Consider the following 21,014-nt stretch of genomic DNA (forward strand, 5'->3'; position numbering starts at 1 on the left):
GAAATCTTGCTTCTAAGAGTTGTCTAGTTGTATACTTGCTTTGAAATCTGTAGAACTATAGATAGATAGCTGTCATTTCCAGACAGGGCAAGATTACTATAGTTCATTGTTGTCAGTAGCTATTGTGTGCAGTCAGGATGTCCTGGGGAAAGAGAGTGCGTGGTTTAAAGTTGACGTTAAGTACATCAGCATTCCAGCAGTGGTAGGCTAGAAAAAAAGCTGGTGGTATTCTACCAAATTACTAAGAGATAAACTAACCTGTTTTGGGAGAAGTGAAAAGAAGTAAATCTGAAAAAAATTGAGACTTGTTATTCCTTTTGTCATGGATCCTGAAAAGAAAGGATTTCTCTGGCATATAAAGTGCAAAGCTTAACAAAACTCTTCCTGGAACAGGAAGGCAGAGTGAAACAGACGGCATTTCTTTAGGGAAAGGCTCTTTCTATTAATGTCTTGTTAACTAAGTGGAAGAAGTGCTCTGTCTCTGAAGACACTGTGGCTAATGGATATACAAATATTTCTGTGGTAAGTGCTTTGAATGCATAGAAAATTTTTGCTAATTCCTTCTAATTTTGAAGCAGTTTGCATTTCTTGCCAGCTCTTAAATGATTTTTCCAGTTATTAGGGGACTGGTAATCAATAGGTCTCATTGTGATTGTTGTTGCTTAATGATTTGGAATGCAAAATTTAGACTTTTGCATAACACTATTTCTGGAAAGATGAGGTTTTCAACTAACCTGAATTAAAAAAAAATCCACTGCTATTTACAAAGCTATTAAAAAAATCTGTGGACTTTATTGAATCTCATTTCAAACAAAGGTGCCAGAGGTATTTTTTTTGTGTAATTACAAATTGTAGCCGAACAAAGAGGTAGGAGAAGCTGTAATTTAGTAGTGATCTGTGTCAACAGAGACTGATAATATTATTGTAATATGCGATAATTGTTTCTTGCTGTAGGCTTATTGCATTATTTTGTATCTGCAAATAATTGTAAAAATAGCCCATGAGAAGAATATGTATTTTCTGTAATGGCTTTGTATAGAAATCCATTGTTATAAAATGTTGGTCAGGTCTGTTGACATACTGTGTAAAAAGGAGTGGATTTAACTGTGTTACTCCACTGGTTAAAAACTTTTCCTTTCACTAAGGAAGTCTAATGGGGGAGCAGATTACTGTACTTTCTTTGTTTGTTACCCATTAGTATTTAGGCACCTGGCAGGAAGTTTGAATACTTTTTAAGATTAAAGCCTGTTAATTTGCTGAGAAAATTTGTATAGAATGGGCAACATTTAAACATTAATTTTTCTACTTCTACAAGTCATTGTATTCTATTTGTACTTGAAATGTAAGGACGACAAATTAGCCTCGTTAGATTTTGCAAAAAGTGATATGGGTTGAGTACCTGTGTGTCATTGCAGTATCTCTGAAATAGATGTAAGTATGTGTGACTTAAACATCTAGAGAAGTAAGACTATTGCATTGTTTTTAAAAAAAAAGAAACCTTAAAAAAAATACTAAGTGAAGTTGTCATTTCTCACAATGTAACACTGAGAAAAACTTCCCTCCAGAGGATACAGTTTCAGGTTAAAGGAATGTATGCAGCTTTTCTACACAAAAATCTCCCAGTCACCATTGATTAAGGAGTTCAGTTGAAAACAGACAAAAATGGTCATGCTTTTTGTCTTGTCCTTTCTCCCTCCCTCTTCTTGTTGAGCAGTTGGTTAATAGAAACTCTGGATGAATCATTCATCTTGTCTCATTATTCCAGCTTGTCATGGAAGTGTGCTAAAGGCTGTGTTGAGTGGTTAAGTACTTGATCACCACTTTAAACCATCTAGTTTGTCTAACAACACTCTTCTTCCTATTTGGGACCACCAGTAGTTATACTGAGTTTCTTCCCTAATTTTAACAGACAAAACTGAGAGCTTTTGCCAGATTGTGGAGCTAATAATTGAAGGGTTTTGCAGTGGACATCACCTTTTGATAGAATTCTGCTTGCCTGTACTCAAGTCATAAATGCTGTGTTCTGGAATGCATTTGGTTGAGGGGGCACCTCAACAAAGTACTGCTCCTGTTTGGAATTCTGAAATTTCTACTCAGAGAAGAAACAGCTTTTCTAATGTCTGACTGCATTTGTGAGCTGCTTTGTGGTGGTGCTGCTGCTGTGTGACTTGACTCTAGTTGCTAAATGTCTGTTTTTGTTGTCCATGCGTTACCGACATTTCCACACAAAGCTGCTCCTTAAGTGGGAAGACACAGGAAGTGCAGGAGTAATCTGATTTCATTGTGGGAAGCATCTGGATCGTGTTAATCTTTCTTCTTTAGTGTTTACTTTCTTACTAATCTTCTTTAAAACTATGTTTTTTCAGTTATTCAGTAAAGCATAATATTGCATGTTCTGTAGGAGACTTTGTGTATAAAATTTGTCTCTAGGCCTGGTAAGCTTGCTTAATTGATACCACCTCTCACCCCCCCCCCCTTTTTTTTTTTTCTTTTAAGCGGTGAACTTCAAAGAAGTTAATGAAGAAAACAAGAGAGAACTCTTCAGTGAAATATTTTCTTCCATTGAAACATTGGCATTCACCTTTGGAAACGTGTAAGTTGGAATCCAGAAGGAGTTCTTAAAGAACTCAATGGAGCCGAATCAAATTAAGACACAACAATAACAAAAGCTTTAGTTTTCTTTTGGACAACTATTTTCTGATAAAGTAATTTAAATTTAGAACAATTAAATTTTAAATTAAGCTTTTAAATTTAGAACAATTTTACAGTTTGGGGTTTTTGTCTTTTTTTTCCTTCTTAATAAGGAAACCTACGAAATTTCAGAAAATATGACTACCAAAAATGGTTTGCAGAACTTTTAAAGGATTTAGTAACACTATATGAATTCCTGAATTCAGTACTACAGAATTACTTGGTGAGGTAAAGTAATGAAGTAAGACAATTCTTTGTTTTTCTGGCAGTGTTTCAGACTTCCTTATGGGAGATGTAGACAATGGCTCGTCATTGGGACTTCCTGTATCTCGGAGAAGTCGGGTAGGCTAAACGCGTTCTCTTGGAGTGTAAAATGATATCTGTTAAAGGAGACTTCAGTTTCACTGAAACTCTCTGCATCATGGGACTGGGACACTTGGATTCATCTGAGATTTAAAACAAGATTCAACCCAGGAAAAATGTGTATTCAAAGTTTCAAATACTTGAATGTATTCTCAATTCTAAATTATAGCAGTGACTTGACAGCGTTAACTGCTGTCATTGTTTTTGATTTTTTTTATGGGTTATGTGAAAATAAATGGGGAAAAGTAAGGTGTTTTGAATAATTGCTCACTGAAGTAAAGTTAAAAATGTTAGATTGTGCATTTTTTAAAGGTTTTGTTGAAATATACTTAGGACTCAGCATTTCTTCATATAGGCTTGTGTGTAGCAAGCCATGCAGCTACAGCTGAGTAGTCTTTTCAAACTTTCACTATGTTTGATAATACATCTCTCTGTCATGTGTGTTATCACACAAATTCTTCTGAAACTACTACAAAACTTATCTTCATAAACAATATAGAGGAAAAGTAGGCTACTCAGAAAACTGGTTCTAGCAACCTTCAGTTTAGGTCACTGATAGAAAGTATGAAATAAAATAGCATAGAACCCAGCATCTCATATAAATTAAATGAGATTATATGAAGTATTGGTTCACCAGCAGAAGGAAGGTGCTGAATTTGCCAAGATTTTAATCTTGAAATGGTTTTGTATTGATTGTCTAAAAGATCACTCTTCTGAACATGGGGATGAGGGGAGGGCCAAGGGAAAACTTGGATATAGTGAAATGAAGAAGGAATTCCATTCTAGATGCTGCAGAAATCACCAGCTTATATTTAAAATGTGCTTTTGTAGTATCCCATACTTTCCTAATGTGAAAGTGAACAATTACAATTTTTGGAGCAGGTAGGTAACATAGTTCAGTTGCCTAGAAATCTGTCTCAAGTGCATTTTCATTTAGGTAAATACATGCACATTTAACAGGTGAATCATTGCACTTTGATTTACAATTCAGAGAGAAATTTGGAAGCCAACTAGGAGTTGAGTGTTAAGAGGAGTTAAATGCAAAATATTTAATAGCTGTGTAACTTTTTCTGTAGTTGTGTATGTTCAGTGATCATAGCAGTTAGCTGTATTTTAAAGAGAGCATAACATTTTGGTAGAATTTAACATGTAAATACTTTGAGGGTTGATTAAGGAGAAATATTTAGATTGCCTCTTTAGTCAGGGACCTCCCTAATTAAGCTGATGAGGATGGCTCCAAGGAAGGGGGTGGGCAGTGCTGATCGTGCTTCTCTTGACTGCAGGGGAGTCTACATTCTTTACTTAAGGCATTCCACTTGGAAGCTTAAGTTAAATGATATGTATACCCCCTCTTATCAAATGTAATTGTTCTCGTTTTAGCTGTTGTAGTTGAACCAGATGTACAAGGTGGAAGCAAAGATATTTCTTAATTAAAGACAAAAGCACTTTAACATATATTGGAAGAGAACAGACAGACATACCTGACCTTTCATTGCTCAACAAGCTCTTTGAATGCTATTTGATGCTGTGCCGATCTGAGAGCATAATGAAGAAGAAGGATACAATTTTCAAAGTGTGTGATGAGATTTGCTTGTGTTAGAGTGAGAGTCTTGGGTAATGAGGGGAAAAAAAGGCAGAAGACACTGTTTGAAGTTGGGAACAAAAGTCAGGCTTTTAATTTTTACTAGGATCACTGAGGTGCTTGGGGGGGGCAAGCTGTATTGATCACATTCTTACAATAAGTTGTAGGACACAGATAAAAGCTTTTGCTCATGCTAGCTTCTAAAATTTGATGTTACATATTTGCAGTGGGTGAATGAAAGAATGAGTGACCTTTGATTAGCTGCCTTAACTAGTATGCCTGGTTTGCTGGAAAAGAGTTGAGAGTTTTCAATCATTTAGGTCTTACAGAAACGGGAAATAATTTTTAGGACGAGAATTTAAAAGTGCCTCAATTTAATATAAAGTGTGGAGGTTTTCTAATTACTATTTTTTTTGTCCCCTAACAACTGTTAAATCTACTTGAAGACAGTAATATTTTGTATAAAATCTGAACAAAATCTAGAAATGTTCAAGCTTTCTCTGCAAGCAAATGTTGACGGATTGCTAAGTTAGATTTTAGGGGTTTTTACCAATTTAGCTGGGGACAGCTTCAGGTAGATTTCCCACCTGTTCTGGAAAAGCCTTTCCATTTTGTTGAAACTCTCTTGTATTAGACAGCTGCTGTAATCGTGTTTCACTTTCTTAGGAATGAAGCCGGTCTTTAGGCTGTAGTTTGATTCTGTTTGATGTCATTGATGATTAATACCTTGCATGTTTTGGTATATGGAAAAGCTGCTTTTGCTGTGAAGTAAACAATGATTCTTGAGTGATTTTTGTGTGATTTATGATCCGTTTAATACATTAAACAAAACGAACCCCAATTAGTTTTATCATTGGTAACTGTTCTCCATTTTAGTGAATGTCTGAAAATAAACCAGCACCAAAGTCTAAATGGAAACAAGCTGTTCTTGCAGAGCTTTCTTGCAAAGCTGTTCTTTGCAGCTATTTCTTAGCATTTGTTTTTTGTCTGCTTTGTGCTTCAGAAGTTTTAAAAAGTAGTTTATCCATTTAAAATTATGTAGAGTTTGATGTCTGTCTTTGTTTTTTGCTTTGGCTTTTAAGGGGGTAGTTGTTACAAAGTAAACTTTTTATTCATTTGAATTTGTAAGCAGTCAGGTCTACAGCCAGGTCTTAGTATAATTCAACTTGCACAATTAAAGGGGTAGCAAAATGCAGTGAGGACAAAGGTAGGGGTGACTTGATGTGCTAAATTTCTATTGTTATTGGATTACATTTTGTCAGGTTGTACTGATTGTCAGGCCTTAGCAAGTGTTACTAGTCAGCTGTTGTACTTACAGTGCACCACCTGCAAGTAATTTACAAAAAATCTTAAATTTATTCCCTTGAGGAAGAAATACAGGATTGTAATGGCTTGTAGAATGGTGTCTGTTTTATGTATCTGGCATTAGGTCTGTGTGAAAAGGCTTTTTAAAGATGGGTAGGGATTTATGAAAAGCTGGAACTCACTTAATTGTTTAACAAATCTGGTTGATATTTAACTCTTTCATCACAGACTTTCAAGATTGTTGATTTAAAGGTATATAAGGATCCTTGCTGTTTATTCTTTCTCATTTGACAGCAATGAGTATTCAAAACATGCTGTGCCTTAGATGAGAGGGATTGATGGCACAGTTTGCTTTATTTGCTCTATCTGCAAAAAAATAAAGAGGCAGATAATGCCATTTATGTTGTTAGCTTTCAGTTCCAGTGAGAGGTTTTCTTTGCTAACTTAATGTTCTATTTCTTGTGCACCAGTCTTTTGAGAATCTTTCTGTGGAGTCTGGGGGTTCACTGCATGAAAGGGATGATGTTCAAGGTAGGTCATTCATTTAATGTTAAATACAATTGAGTAATCTGTGGGGTTTTTTCTTGTAAAAATGTTCTAAGTTGCTGGATCACTTTATTACACCTATGCTGCCTTCACAACTTCACTGTGAAAAAGAAAAGTAATTGCAAAGGTTTCATTCTTTAAATAACCAACCCAGATTGCCTTCTTTTGGGGCGTGGGGAGGACTAAGGCCTGAAGCACCTTCTGTGTGTTGTCATACGATTGGTGTTTTGTTGGGTCACTTCCTTGAAGAAAGTTGTGCTGACCATATGACTACTCCAGATAAAATACTATGACCCTTTAATTTGTTCTGAAACCTCTGTCAGTCCTGTTTAGAGTCAACTAGCATTAAAGACCAACTCAAGATCAGAGCTGCTTAAGCATTCCCAGTTGGCTAATACTGGCTTTTCTCTGTGTGTGGTCATGTCTAAAAATCACTTCTTTGTGTTGGATGCTTTATTTGCAGGACATCTTCGAGCAGAGGAGGTTGATAGCATGCTCCTAAGAAATGACAGTGGAATTGAGTCGGCTCTCTCCTATGCTAAAGCATGGTCAAAATATACCAAGGATGTAGTCGCATGGGTAGAAAAAAAGCTTAGCTTGGGTGAGTGGCTCTTCTGGCATTTAATCAGCTTTGTCATGTTGAAATTAAATCTGTTGTCAGGCCTCTGTGCTGCAGACTGTCAGTAATGTGATTTCTAAATTAGTAGCTGTTCTGCTGAAGTGGACAGCTATCATGCATTTCCTATAATTAAAGGCCTGTAACAAAGTGAAGGTGGTCCCCTCTGTAGTCTGTTTGTTAAAGGAAGACTGTAAAAAGCATTTAGCATGTGTTATAACTGTTGTGTTGCAATGTAAGTAGTAACTGTGAATTTTTTTAACAGAAGTGGAATGTGCTAAAAACTTAGCAAAAATGGCAGAAACTGCTAAAGCTGTTGTTGGACACCAGGTGAGTATACCTCAGGGGCTTTATCTTAGTCTTAACATTTTTTTTAATGTCTTGCTCAGGAGTAAAACTGTGATGCTTAAGAATGAATTTTTAAGCTGATACACAATTGATCTATACAATAAAGCAGTGGTGAAAAGATCTTAGTTTTTACATTTATTACAGAAATTTGTATATATAACATTATTTTTGTTGACTATGCAGAACCACAATATTCTTTTTTTCTGACTAATATCTTGTATGCTTTGTGATTTGGACTTGTGACTTTTTTCCAAGTAAAATGAATCACAGATGAGAAAGGAGTAATTTTCTCTATTCATATCTGACATTCATGCCTATTTTAGTAAATAATTTACTAAATTTAATTGAAAATCTAGTTCATTTGTGTAGACATGCAGAATGTCATTACACCTTTGTCTTACCTAGAACATCAATATGTTTTGTGTAATTTTAGGATTATATGCCATTCCAGTCAATATTCGTTAATGCTTTTCAAAATGATATTGAGAACAGTCAACTTTGGCAACAAACAGCTGCTGCTCTCCAGTCTAACAAATTTGTGCAGGTATGCTTAAAGAAAAAGACAAAAGCATATATAATTTTATAGCATATTTAAAAGAACAACTCCAAGCCTATATGCCTTTAATGTACTCCATTAATATTTCCTATCTAGCCTCTTCTGGGAAGGAAAAATGAGTTGGATAAACAAAGGAAAGATATCAAGGAACTTTGGCAGCGAGAACAGAAAAAAATGGTTGGTAATTCTTTCACATCTAATGGCTCAGTCTAGAATTCTTCAAAATTATGAAACTAGAAACTAGCCTGTTATGTTCTTACTTTCACACATGTACTTTCACTAAGCCCTACAGACTATGTAACTCCACTTCATGGCAATCTGGCATTTGTAAGAGGTTATCTTTCAATGACAGTGTACTTGCTAGTGCAGCATACAGACCTGTGCATAAGTCACCTTAAACATCACATTAAATAACTGAAAAATTAATGTTGTTTATTCATCTGCTTTATTTTTATTTTTTTTTTGCTGTATTCCAGCAAGAGCTGGAAGGTGCTCTCAGAAAAGCCAAGTTGCTGTATACACAGCGTCAAGATGAGTATGAAAAGGCAAAATCCTGTACTGCTCGTGCTGAGGAGGAACATCTTAGCTCAAGTGGAAGCTTTGTGAAAGATTTCAGCAAGCAGCTGGAAAAAAAACGAAGGCTGGAAGAAGAAGCTCTTCAAAAGGTAAAGAGGTTTTCTTCCTTGCTTTTAAAGTTAAGTTTATGCTGCTTTTATTCACACTTTCCCAAGGAGGATATTTGAGTAAGTTGAGTTCACATTTTTAATTTTCATCATGCTATGCTTCTTTGGGTTTTTATTGTAAAAGGTAATCTCAGATACTGAGATATTCACTCATATTGAGTGGAGTTTTTTCTTGGTTCTAGTGTCAAGGCCTGTAGTCCATCAACTCTTTATACTTGTGTTTTCTTTAGGCTGAAGAAGCCAATGAACACTATAAAGCAAGCATGGCAGAGGTTGAAGAAAAAAGAAATTATTTGGAAAGCTTTAAAAGTGATGTTTTAACACAGCTTCGGGAGCTTATTTACCAGTGTGATCTTACTCTTAAAGCTGTAAGCATGGTTTTTAAAATACATTTTGTGCAGATATTTATATATTGTTAAAACTAAGGGAAGGCCCCATAAGCCCCATTTTGAATAGAAAGCTTTCAAAGGACAGATGTCAAGCCAAGAGAAAAAGAAGGAAAACTTTAAATCTATTTGTGTTCTCTTTCTGGTAGGAGTTAAAAAAATACGTGGAGGGGGGTCTTGAACATTTCTGGGCATTTCATGAGCTGTTGCCTTGTAAGAACCCTGGCTACACAATCCTTATAAAATTCATTTTCAAAAGTTTCATGGCAGTAGTGTTACTCTGTTGCTTAAGAGTACAGCTTTCTTTGCTTTGATTAGTGCCTTAGCAAAGACATTTGGATCAAGACCAAAATGGATATTAACACACTTCAGCCTTGATGGCAGTCTCAGTTACTGCAGGATCCATTGTGACTAGTAGAATGTACCAAACTTATTGGTGTAATAGGGAAGTGATGGTCTGAACTGCATACAACATGCACAGTTTAAAAAAAGCTTGGAGAAGGTAAGAACTCATTATGCCAAGAGATGTATGGGGTTTTTTGTTTGCTTAGATGAGACAATGAAAACTTAATGCTGGGGCAGGGAGGGAAAATAAAACATCAGCCTTAACCCTGCTCCACAAGCAACCCTAAAACCAACCCATAAGAACAGCAAAAAGTATAGACAGACGTGTCAATTCAAGTGTATTTAAATTGCTACTTTGCAGCCCAAAAGCTGATGTTGCAGTTATGCGGTGGCCCCGTTTTTTGGTCTCTGACATGTGATAAAATCTTTTAGATAGAGGTGTTAGGTAATTTAATGAAAAAAGTGTTCAGTTAATCTGTCTGCTGGGACAGAGTTTTGTCCATTTCATGTCTCAAGACACTGCAGAGCTCACCTGAGTTTGGAATTCCAAATACTTCATCACTGTAGTGATGACTCGTATTTACTCCAGAACATGAAAAAAACCTTTTTGATAGTAAAAGCCCTTGCTGTTTTATCTTGATCAGCCCAAAGTGAGAAGCAATTGGAATTACCTTTGCTAGTGGGAGGATTCAATAACCCAGGGAGGTGAGAAATACTCATGTGTCTGTTACAGATGAAGCTTGTGCAAGTCTCCTGAAAGTCGACTGCAAAATTAACATGTTCCTATTTTCTGGAAGTTTTCTAGTCTTGTTGTTCAAATAATCTTCTGTTAGGGTATTAATTCAAGTTGAGCAAAGTGTAAGTAAAATATTTAGTAAATGATCTACAAATAATGAAAATATTTTTCTCCCAACAGGCAACAGTTAATTTGTTCCAGCTGCAGCATGCTCAGGTGGTATCTCTGCCAGTTAACTGCCAGTCCCTCTGTGAGAGTGCCAAACTCTATGACCCTGGTCAGCAGTATTCAGAGTTTGTGAAAAATTTGCCAAAGGATGGTATTCCTGTTGAATCAGGTTGTTTTGAAACCCAGAGTTCCCAGGTTGATGGGTAAGTGCCAAAGTACAGGTGGCAACTGCTTGGTTTAGAATGCAACATTTAGGCAAGTGTATTCAACAATAAAACAATAATTTTGGAGGAACTGAAGGAATCCTGGTGTTTTGACATGCTTTACTATTCTTTTTGTCTCATTTTTTAGACAGTAGATTATATGTTGACATTAAAATCTGCCTCTGAATTCAGTCAGAATGTCATTTCATGCAATAGTACTTGCTGCAACATTGACAATTATGCAAGACTTGATATGTTGACTTGGTAGTGTTGTGTGGCAGTAGTACTTGATAATCAGTTTAGGAAGTCTGAAGAGGTAGTTTTCTTCTTCTACAGGCCTTTCTGCTACATACAGTAGCTTCTTTCATACTGTTTATATTTGTCAACTTTGTGGCAGGAAGTGTTTCTCAATTTCTGTCTTATGCTATGTGCCTAAAAAAAGCTCAGAGTCCATTTTTAGGGACACGTTATAACTTAATTATTTTTTTCCAACCTGTATGAAATAGAGGTTTTTATTGTTAAACTATGAAAGATCCAGCTAATGTGGAAGTAAATACTTCAAGACAAAGAGAGTTCCTTGTGTCAGCATGCCAAATGCTTTTCTACCTTTAATTTGTTGTAAAATAGTCATCTTGGCACTAAAGCACCAGAATATCCATTTCAATCTGTGTGTTTCACAGTTCTACAGGAAAGCCTCGTCATCGTTTTTCAAAAGGAAACTAAATACAAAAAAACCCAATGCTTGAGTCAGACTTCTACCAACAAAAGGCAGGAAATTCAAAGTTAAAGCTGAGATTCTTAATTCTTGTCTGTAAATTTCCTGCCTTTTAAGACTGATTTAGGCTATACTCATAAACTTTGACTTCAGGGGATTTAACCATGTAGCTCCCTGAGAAACTGATGAGCATGAAATTTCCAACACTTTGTGTGCTCTCCCAGCTATTTACTCCTTGACATTTTTAGGAGCATGTTTTTTTTCCTCTCTTCCCACCTTTTATTTTCTTTGTCACAGCCTTGTAGTTCTTCATGTACTTGATCATTTGTATTGTTTGAGTCTGCATTAATTTAAGGGACTGTTCCTTGAACAAATGCAAATTTGAATGCTTTTCAGTCTCTGTTTCCCTTAAGCTTGATAGGGTAGAACTGATTAAGGAACAGCTTCCTGACTGCTAAACTTGGCCAGCAGGCCATTTTATCCCCAGGGTGCTTCAGCATTTTACGTTAATTACTGTTAACATTATTCTGTTCTTAGAGTGAGAGTGGATTTTCAGCATGGATTGACACTCTGGCAGCTTCAACGCATTTGCTGTGCATTTAAAAAGCACAGTATGTGTTTGTATGTGTTTATAGGAGGATGGTCCTGAAAGCTGGTTAGAGAATCTTTTGGAGGGGAAAGCGTAATCATAGAATACAATGGCTTCTGATTATTCTTACCTTCAGATGAACAAGCTGTATTTTCAAAGTCTTCAAGATAATGTTCATAATACATAAAGACATGTGGAGAAGCTCATTCTGGGTGGAGAGAAAACACCAGGAAATGTCACATACTCAATTGAAAATAAATGGCCACTCTTCTTTTAATACTTGTATTTTTAAATTTTGGAATTAAATGTAATTATGAGAATGACATGTCAAAAAAGTATGTTCATGAATGGTTATTAAATGTAGCATTTTTAGGACCCAGGGACTGAAAAAATGCATTATTTTTCATTAAATTCTGTTTTATTCATTCTTCAAATTGCTTTTTTCTTTCTAAAGGGTTTTTAATAAGCAATCAACAAACAGTGTCCATACATCCCACGGTAACTTATCTCAGTGCTCAGGAGATTTTCCTGCTCAGACATTAGATGATGTGGGAAGCCCAGTTTATCATCGTTCACAAAAGGTTAGAGAGAAGAGATCTTCCAGCAACACAGATATTCAAGGTAGTTCTTCTGTATTTCTTTTGGAGCTGTCTCCAAATAAATAAGTTTTTTAAAAAAATTTAAATTCTTGGTGTCTGAATCAGAAATGTAACACTGAAGGGTTAAAAATGTACTATAAAGTTCAAAGCCTATAAAACATTGTGTACTTGAGCATAATAAGGACAAATGGAAAGCTGCCCAATCCTAGATCCTTTGACAAGAAAGTTGAGATACAATTCAAACAGCAAGTACTGTCAAACTCAGTGGAGGCAACTCTTTCAATTAGCTCTAGCAATTGAAAATCCGTTGGTTTTGTAAATTCCATGTTGATTGCAGATATTCTGCAAAAGCACAATTGTCAAGTTTCTGAAATTAATTTTCTTAGCTCCTGAAGCTTTTACAGGAATATATGCCCTGGGTTTTTTTCTCTGTATTGCATGTTCATGTAACTTGTGCAAATTTTCCTATTTTGAATGTACTCGTAGTTAATTTTCGGTTTTAAAAAAAGTAAGTCTTGTCTTTGACATTTGGAATTAGCAGACTTTCTTTTCAAAAGCAGTGCGAGGGCCACCACCATTCAGATCATGGTCAGTTGGCAACCAGAGTGGAGGAATGTGCAGTGACTCTGAAAGTGCAGGGGGAAGCAGCGAGTCCCGATCCATGGACTCTCCATCTGCCAGCCCAGGTACAGCTACCCTCACTGCTATACTCATCTCAAGTCTTTTCCCTGCTCTGCTTCACGTTAGTGAAGACATCATTGTTAAATAAGCAAGTATTGAGCAGAGCATGCAGTGAAAAATGAATGAGGTGTGTGAGACTGATACTTAACAGCTTCCTGAAAGTTTTTCTCATCTGCTAGGGGATTTTAAACGACGACTTCCCCGAACACCTTCCACTGGGACCATGTCATCTGCAGATGATCTTGATGAAAGAGAGCCACCATCTCCTTCGGACTGTGGTAAGTTCTTTCTGTATCTGAAGTCCCCAGATGCTTTTTGTTACAGCGTGTGGCTTTTCTTTTTAACATTCTTAAGTACTTTAACAAGGTGTGATTGCCAACAGCACTGTTTTTCAATACAATATGCATCCACTTGAGATTGAGAGATGAAGAAATAATGTTCAAGTAATTCTAACGAAGTGGTGCAGAATTGTCTTTATATGTTTAGGTTACCATATGGGCAACCACAGAACATTTCTAGTGTCTCCACCCTCTTGAGGTAAAGCAAATGATCCATTAACAATTCCCTCCAGACTTTTGCATTTAAATTTAGCTCCATGACACTGAGTTATAAGATCACTTCTAAACTTTGACATGAAATGCACAAATACATGGAGTTGATAACTTGCAAACTGGAAAAACGTGGATCCAAATATTTAGGGTAATAACTGGAATTTTCACCTTTTCAGCTAAGACAAACAAGTTCAGTAATGTCTGTCCCAGATTTTTGACCAGGCCATTTCTAATTTTTAAATGAATTTTGACTGTGTAGTGACAATGTTGCCACAGGCATTGAAACCTGAATAACTGGATTATCAGAGATAGTTCTGTGGTGTATCTACAGTACTTACAAACTAATTTTGAAATATTTGTGGCACTTGCTGACAAAGCCCTTAGGAAATTCTTCACTTAGTCCCTATTTCCTAAGTGTGTACTTTGCCTTTTAGGAATGAACCTGTGGTAAACAGTATATTAATTCAAATCTAGATTTAAAGCATGGCAATGTGCTAATTAATGCAAGCTTTCATTTGGAGTGGTATTGTTTAATCAATGCTTGAACATTTAAGAAGCTTTCTGGGCAATTAACTGAATGTGCTAATTCTACGTTACCTGTAAAACAAAGGGTTTGGTTTACAGAGTTGTTGAGAGCATTTTAAGTAACTTGCTTGAAAACATTTTGACACAAAAAGGGCCAGTTGCTATTCTTTTTAGTTTTAGAGTTCTCTAGAAAATATTTTCATGTTGTTACAGGAAACTCAGAATCAGTGATTTTTTATTACTTATTTTAATGTGGCTTCTGCCATGAGTGTGTTTTAATTCTCCCTTGCTGCAAAATATTCCTTTAAGTATTTCAGAAACCCTACAGGCCAAAACAAGCTATCTTTCATCCTCTAGTACAGGATTTTGAAATGTGAAAAATTAAACTTCCTTGAATTGTTGCCTGAGATGCAGGGCAGTTTGGAATTAAATGTCCTGATATTTTCACATTGCCACAATACAGGAGAAAATGGAATACTTAAAAAGGGAAAAATGATTGTTTGATTCTTCTTTTGCACAAGATTGTTTGATAGTTCATGTCTCCTGTTATGTGAACTGCAACATGGTTTTGCCTCTTTGTGATTGAAATGTTTTTGGTTATTTTGATAGTTGCCATTACTTACAGACTTGTGTTCTGCAGCATAATCCTTAAAAATCAGAGTAACTACCACCCTAGTAGTAGATATTAAAATGACTATAACAGGGAAATTCTCTTCAGGTTTAAATGATCTCACATCTGAAACTGCAAATTCTCCAGGACCTTTTAGAAATGCTAATATGTCCAAAGCAGCACAAACACACAAACTACGGAAGCTGAGAGCTCCATCGAAATGCAGAGAATGTGATGGCTTGGTGGTATTTCACGGAGCTGAATGTGAGGAGGTAAGTTGAAAATTAGTTTCAATTGCTGCTTGAGATTTATGTAAAGTTTGGAGTTTTGGAAACTTCAGTTATGTTGCTATATAAAAACCAGAGTTTGTGGCTTGTATAATCACCATGAACTTAAAGCAGAGGCTCACCATACTAACAGATTTTTTGTTTTGCTCACATATGGAATGGCAAACAGCAGAAATATTTCTTATGGTGTCAGATTGTATCACACCATGTACTTTTTTTTCTTCTCCTGTAGTGTTCACTTGCATGCCATAAAAAATGCTTAGAGACTTTAGCTATTCAGTGTGGGCACAAAAAACTTCATGGAAGGCTTCATTTATTTGGAGTGGAATTTGCCCAAGCTGCTAAAACTGTTCCTGATGGCATTCCTTTCATCATCAAAAAGTGTACATCAGAAATTGAAAGCAGAGCACTGAATGTCAAGGTATGCTCAAGTTTGTTCATGTTTACATTTGACACAGTCTTAAAAAAAATTCTCTTAAGATTTTAATGCTGTCAATATCATCTGTGTTTTATTTCCATTCAAATTAAAATAGAGTTGTGCTGGTATTTTAATTTTAGGGTATCTATCGAGTGAATGGCGCCAAATCAAGAGTTGAAAAACTTTGTCAAGCTTTTGAAAATGGAAAGGATTTGGTTGAGCTCTCAGAGCTCTATGCACATGATATCAGCAATGTTCTCAAGCTGTATCTCCGCCAGGTATGGAATTGAGAAGTCAGATGGAAAATGAAAGTGCTGTAGCATATTTCTTCAGTACAGTACAAAATAATCACCCCTTTTCAGCAGTCCTACAGCAGCAGATTAAACAAGTGCCTTGTGTAACTGCAGTGCCTTCTTTATTTGCACATGGAGCCTGTGACAAGGGCTGGGGAAACTGCTGGGACTACAGTATGTGTTCCACATGGATATTATGGCTCTTTTTTTAGTACCATATGCATAAGGAGCTTTTGTTTGTCTACTCAGAGTTTAATTTGTAAACCCTTTCTGATTACTGAATTTGCCTGTCTTATGTGGCGTTTAAAAGATTGCCATGTTCTTGCTTCTTCATGCAGACAGATGCTGATATATTGCTGTTAATACCTACCAACAAAAATTTAATTAAACACTCATAGTGGTCATGATGTGTTCATTATGGAGGGATTATCCATCTTTCTTCTAAAATAGAGCTTTAAAGCTTTATGATTGAATATTCTAAAACAGTTTAAATACATATGAAAAATATTAAATAGTTTAATAATTTTAATATTTTAATATTTTTAATACTTTAGTAATTTTATTAATATTTTAACATATTTAAATATGTATTAAAAACTTAAATATGTGAAAAAATGAAGCTGGGATGTTGCCCAGTGAAATTACTGAGTCATTCTGAAAACTTGTTAACCCTGAAAGGAATAATCCTTAGCTGCATGGTTCTCTTCTTTGCTGGATGTCAGAGATGAGCATTCCAAGCCTATGATCATCACCATTAAGTGACTTTGAAAAAAATCTTTATTGTAAGAAAGGGGCAAGAAATTATTTTGGGGAAAAAGGTGTAGGAAGTTTTTTGTTAGCTGGGGATTGGATTTCAAAAGATTGGGGATTGAGCTAATGAAAAGGATTAAACAATGTCATCATCAAGAAAAGATGCTAGACCAGAAAAAGTTGAAGAAAAACAGGAAGGAAACAGTCAAAACAGCTTTAAGTATGTTCCTGAAATGTTCATATTTCTTCAGCTTCCAGAGCCCTTGATTTTGTTTCGGCTTTACAATGAGTTCATTGGACTTGCAAAAGAAAGTCAGAACGCTAATGAGGAGTTGGATGCTAAACAAGCTAGCCCCAAATCAAAGACAAGACAGTCACTCTGTATTGAACTGAACAGGATCGTCATTAAAATTAAAGATCTTCTAAAACAACTGCCTGGACCAAACTATAACACTCTTCAGTACCTTATTGGACACCTTCACAGGTAAGAAAATACTTCAAATGCAAACTGATGTTGAAAACTTAACTGCAATATGCTGCATGTTAGGAATCTCTTGTACCTTTTTATGACTGTTGAGGAAGAAGTCACATATACCTTGAAGACAATGTTCTGTTGTGGAGCTTTTTCCATGTAGTGAATTCCCAAGTGAGAGAAGAATATGAAAGGGAAATAAAGCAGGGAAAGCATTGGCCTCCATTATTTTTGATTCTCTGCTAGCATTGGGGTCAGTAGTAATTAGTGTCACAGGGATCTAAATATGACTTAAATTGTGTGATGTAACAAAGGGCAGTGGTTTGGTGGCTACTTACACAAAATTGAAACTTGTATCCTGTCTCTTAATAACCTTTATTCAGTCACATTTCACTTGCTTGTCCTCCAAATGGTGGTTTGTATGATGATGTACTCAACTGATGATTACCTATAAAAATGGTTTTTTATAGATTTTGGGCTGTAGCTGTGTATTACTTAGAATGAGGTACATTCTTTGCCCCAGCCCCAGAAATGCCAAATAGCCACAAATAACTTTAACAAATAGGACATAAAAACACCCTGTGCGGGAAGCTCAAGCCACTGTTAAATGTGGTCTGCACTGAAGATTCTGCCTGCCTACCAAGCCCACTCAGTTTACTGTCTCTTTTCCTCTTTAGACATAATATTTTAATATCAAAAGTATTTCTGAAGTAATAAAACACTCTAATTCTTGGGGGTTTCTTTTGGTTTTTTTTTTTTTTCTTTGTGCAGAGTTACAGAACAGTGTGATGAAAATAAAATGTCAGCCAGCAACCTTGGCATAATATTTGGCCCAACTCTGATCAGACCACGTCAAACCGATGCTACAGTTTCTTTGTCATCACTTGTGGACTACCCTTACCAGGCCCGGGTGGTGGAGCTGCTCATAACATACTATGAAAAGATATTTGATGTCTCGTTGAAACCACTTCTGAGCACTTCTCATTCTGAAGAAACTGCTGCTACAGTCAGAGTTGCTTTATCAGCAGATGAGAGGGAGGCACAGCAGCAGAGGAAATCGTTTGTTGCTGTTAAGGAAGTGAGTGACTCTTTTGCTGCCACAGTGTTACTTGTGCCATATTAACTTCTGTGTTAAATTCTGGAGCATTCCAAAGCACATTTCTAATAAATCTTTGTGAGTTTTTTTTGATACGGAGTGCCTTTTCTGTTGAGTTCTCATTTACCTCTGCTCTGACTTTTGTTAGCAGGGTATTCAAATAGTTCCAAGTGAAAGAGCTTCAGAAACAGCTGCGCTCTTTTTGGAATCGAAGAATGGCAAGAACACAAAAGAAGCAGCAGATATATCTGTAACTGGTTAGTATGCTGTTAACTCTGGGTGTGGGTAAATAAGGAGCCCTGGATGCATTAGATTATAGTGCGTGTAGCTCTGCAATATAGACAGAAGCAAGTGATAAAACCTGTTCAGCACTGTTTGATTTATTGTTTATTTTTTTAAGAAGAACAGAAAATTAAATCTTTCTAAAGGCTTTTAAGAAATCTGTGTTTATGGAATCAGAGCTCAAAGTGTTTTGTAAGAGAGTATAACAGTGGTTTGGTTTCTCCCTTTTTTAAAGAAAAAAAAACAAAGCCATAGTTATGCTGTGACTATTGATTTCTGAAATCCACTGCAACACTGTAAGCTAATACCCACCAATATATGTATTTTGACCACTGTTTTCCCAGAATGTGTATCATTGCTGCTCACTGGAACTAAACCAGAAAGTTTTGGAAAGAGTAATTGCATTACAGAATCATCAGAGCGTTTTGGATATCAGCATTTATGCTTAAAAAAACCCTCAGGTTTCCTAACCCAATTCTAGCTCCGAATTTTTTTTCTGTTTATCTGCTTATGCTACTACAGGGGTTTGGTTTAATGTAGGTACGATTTCACGTACTTCATTTAGGAGTAATATTCCCTTACAATAATACTGATTTTCATTTGATGTTACTAATTCAGTCATGTCCTGTACATCAACAGTGTGACATCCTGAAACATACTAAACTGAAAATATTCAGGGATGGTAAAGCAGCAGCCAAAAAGTGAAATGTCTTTGTCTGTTTTCTGTTTGGTTGCAGCTCTACAGTGTGTGTTTTACTGCTAGTGAAATGCTTACATTTGGTTAGAGTAGGCCATTGCTAGTATGTATACAAGCTAGCCCTAAAAACTGTTATCGCGTTAAAATACTAACTAGCAAGGGGTCATTGAAGTCTTGCTGATTTCTCTCGGTGAAAAGATCCATAGTAACAATAAATAGTAACCTCTATTTGTGTGTTCCTAGGTGATGCTGAGAGTCCCACTTCAGAAAAAGACAATGATCCATTCATTTCTCTAGGTGAAGACCCCTGTAAAAAGAACTTAGTTCCTGTGAAACCCAACCGTCAGATTGCCAAAGTTCCGTTGCGAGCTCCAAGGACAAAAGCAGTGTCTCGCCCTGTCAGCCTGCCTGTAGACCGAATACTTCCTCCATGTGTTCTGAATGAAAGAAATTCACGAAATGCAGGGGCAGTAAGTTCAGAGAAACTGGGCAGAAGCCCTACTATTGAAGAAGTCTCAGAGGTGAAGGCACTCCCTGCTGTTGATACCTCCTGCAGACTTCCTTGTTACGACACCCAGATGCTGCGAAAAACTTGGGACAAGCAGTACAAGCAGTATGATATCACAGCAAGGACAGCAATGATCATGACTAATGTGCCCCAGGAGATCCGAGCACTCGAGAGTGGAACTGCAGGTGCTTTATCATCATCATCATCATGCAGCCTTGGTAACAATTCAGCTAATGCCATTCTTCCTAATAAGCCATATTCTGTTGTTGGGTCAGGAAGGACAGCAGCAGAAGAGAATGGTCCTGATGTTAATCCTCTTGCTGCCTTTAGGGCACCAAGAACATTGCAACCCCCCCCAGGGACATTTTATAAACCCCCCTCTAACAAATCAAAAGAAAATGGAGATGGTGGTTCTGCTAAAGCTTGTGCACCAGCCAGTGCTAGCTCTGTGCTCCCCCAGGATAATGTGAAACTGGCTAGGAGCTCAGCACTTCCATCAGGTGATGCTGAACAAAACACAAACGAACAGAAATCTAGTTCAGAGGATATTCACCCCACAGACCTGAAGCCTGCTTACCATAGACTGAGACCAAAAAGGATCCAAGAACTGGAACACAGGGAAGCTCATTTTGTATAGGGTGCAAATTCCTCTTGGACTATAAGCAATTTCTTGATGTTGCCAGTGGAGGCTTCCCTTTGTCCCTTTATCCCTTGCCTTCCCTTGAGAATCCCACTTTTGTGCCATATTGGAGTTATTTTTATATATGCAGCATTTTAAAAATGGGGGGAGGCTTGGGGAACTGTGAATTAAATAAGTCAAACTTTTTTGTAGTTCAGTAGCTTTCAATAAAGATGTAATACATTCCCAGTCTATACACATTAATGGGTTTGTCGAATAAGACGTTGAGCTTCATTTCATTGTGTGGAATGGAGTGCTTATTCATAGAGAAACAGCTATTTTTCTTAATAAATGTTATAATAAAAGTGGAAGGTTTAATGTTCACTGTCTAAGCATAAACCAAAGCTTGTGCTTTGCTCTGTAAAAGCATTTGTTCATTTTTCTAATCTGTGCAATTAAAGCTTTGCTCTTGAACAGGCTTACATACTGGCCAACATGGCCATAATTATGTATCATATGTGTATATTTCAGGCAGACATGGTTACCTGTTGCCAGTTCTCTATGTTGTCACTTTAATTTTTTTATTTTTTTTTTTTTTTGTACAGCAAGGATGCACTTACTGAGCTTTCTAATTCAGAAGCAATCAATTCACATCTGGTTTCTTGTATAGCTTAGCAAGTGGGGCAAATGTGCACAGCCTGTTTCACTTGGGTGTCCTTCTGGACACTCAGTTACCATGGTGCTGTCTTTCCCAGGTGAATGAAAAGGCAGTGATTTGCTTGCTGTAGATCAGT

General features: G+C 36.5%; 1 protein-coding gene across 1 annotated transcript in view; it reads left to right on the plus strand.

The window, feature by feature from the left end:
• ARHGAP29 (Rho GTPase activating protein 29) overlaps positions 1-20,238 on the plus strand; it is a 46,420-nt gene extending 26,182 nt beyond the window's left edge. Inside the window, exons 3-22 of the mRNA XM_062497107.1 lie at positions 2,497-2,593; positions 2,961-3,033; positions 6,412-6,472; positions 6,951-7,088; positions 7,369-7,433; positions 7,885-7,995; positions 8,104-8,184; positions 8,484-8,672; positions 8,921-9,058; positions 10,338-10,528; positions 12,287-12,453; positions 12,989-13,117; positions 13,292-13,390; positions 14,907-15,070; positions 15,318-15,506; positions 15,644-15,781; positions 16,798-17,030; positions 17,790-18,096; positions 18,263-18,371; positions 19,337-20,238. Of these exons, the coding sequence (XP_062353091.1) occupies positions 2,497-2,593; positions 2,961-3,033; positions 6,412-6,472; positions 6,951-7,088; positions 7,369-7,433; positions 7,885-7,995; positions 8,104-8,184; positions 8,484-8,672; positions 8,921-9,058; positions 10,338-10,528; positions 12,287-12,453; positions 12,989-13,117; positions 13,292-13,390; positions 14,907-15,070; positions 15,318-15,506; positions 15,644-15,781; positions 16,798-17,030; positions 17,790-18,096; positions 18,263-18,371; positions 19,337-20,238 (3,581 nt within the window). The remainder of the gene's footprint in view (positions 1-2,496; positions 2,594-2,960; positions 3,034-6,411; positions 6,473-6,950; positions 7,089-7,368; positions 7,434-7,884; positions 7,996-8,103; positions 8,185-8,483; positions 8,673-8,920; positions 9,059-10,337; positions 10,529-12,286; positions 12,454-12,988; positions 13,118-13,291; positions 13,391-14,906; positions 15,071-15,317; positions 15,507-15,643; positions 15,782-16,797; positions 17,031-17,789; positions 18,097-18,262; positions 18,372-19,336) is intronic.
• Positions 20,239-21,014: the final 776 nt, after the last annotated feature.

Source organism: Cinclus cinclus, chromosome 8, assembly GCF_963662255.1.
Source record: "Cinclus cinclus chromosome 8, bCinCin1.1, whole genome shotgun sequence".
Classification (NCBI taxonomy): domain Eukaryota; kingdom Metazoa; phylum Chordata; class Aves; order Passeriformes; family Cinclidae; genus Cinclus; species Cinclus cinclus.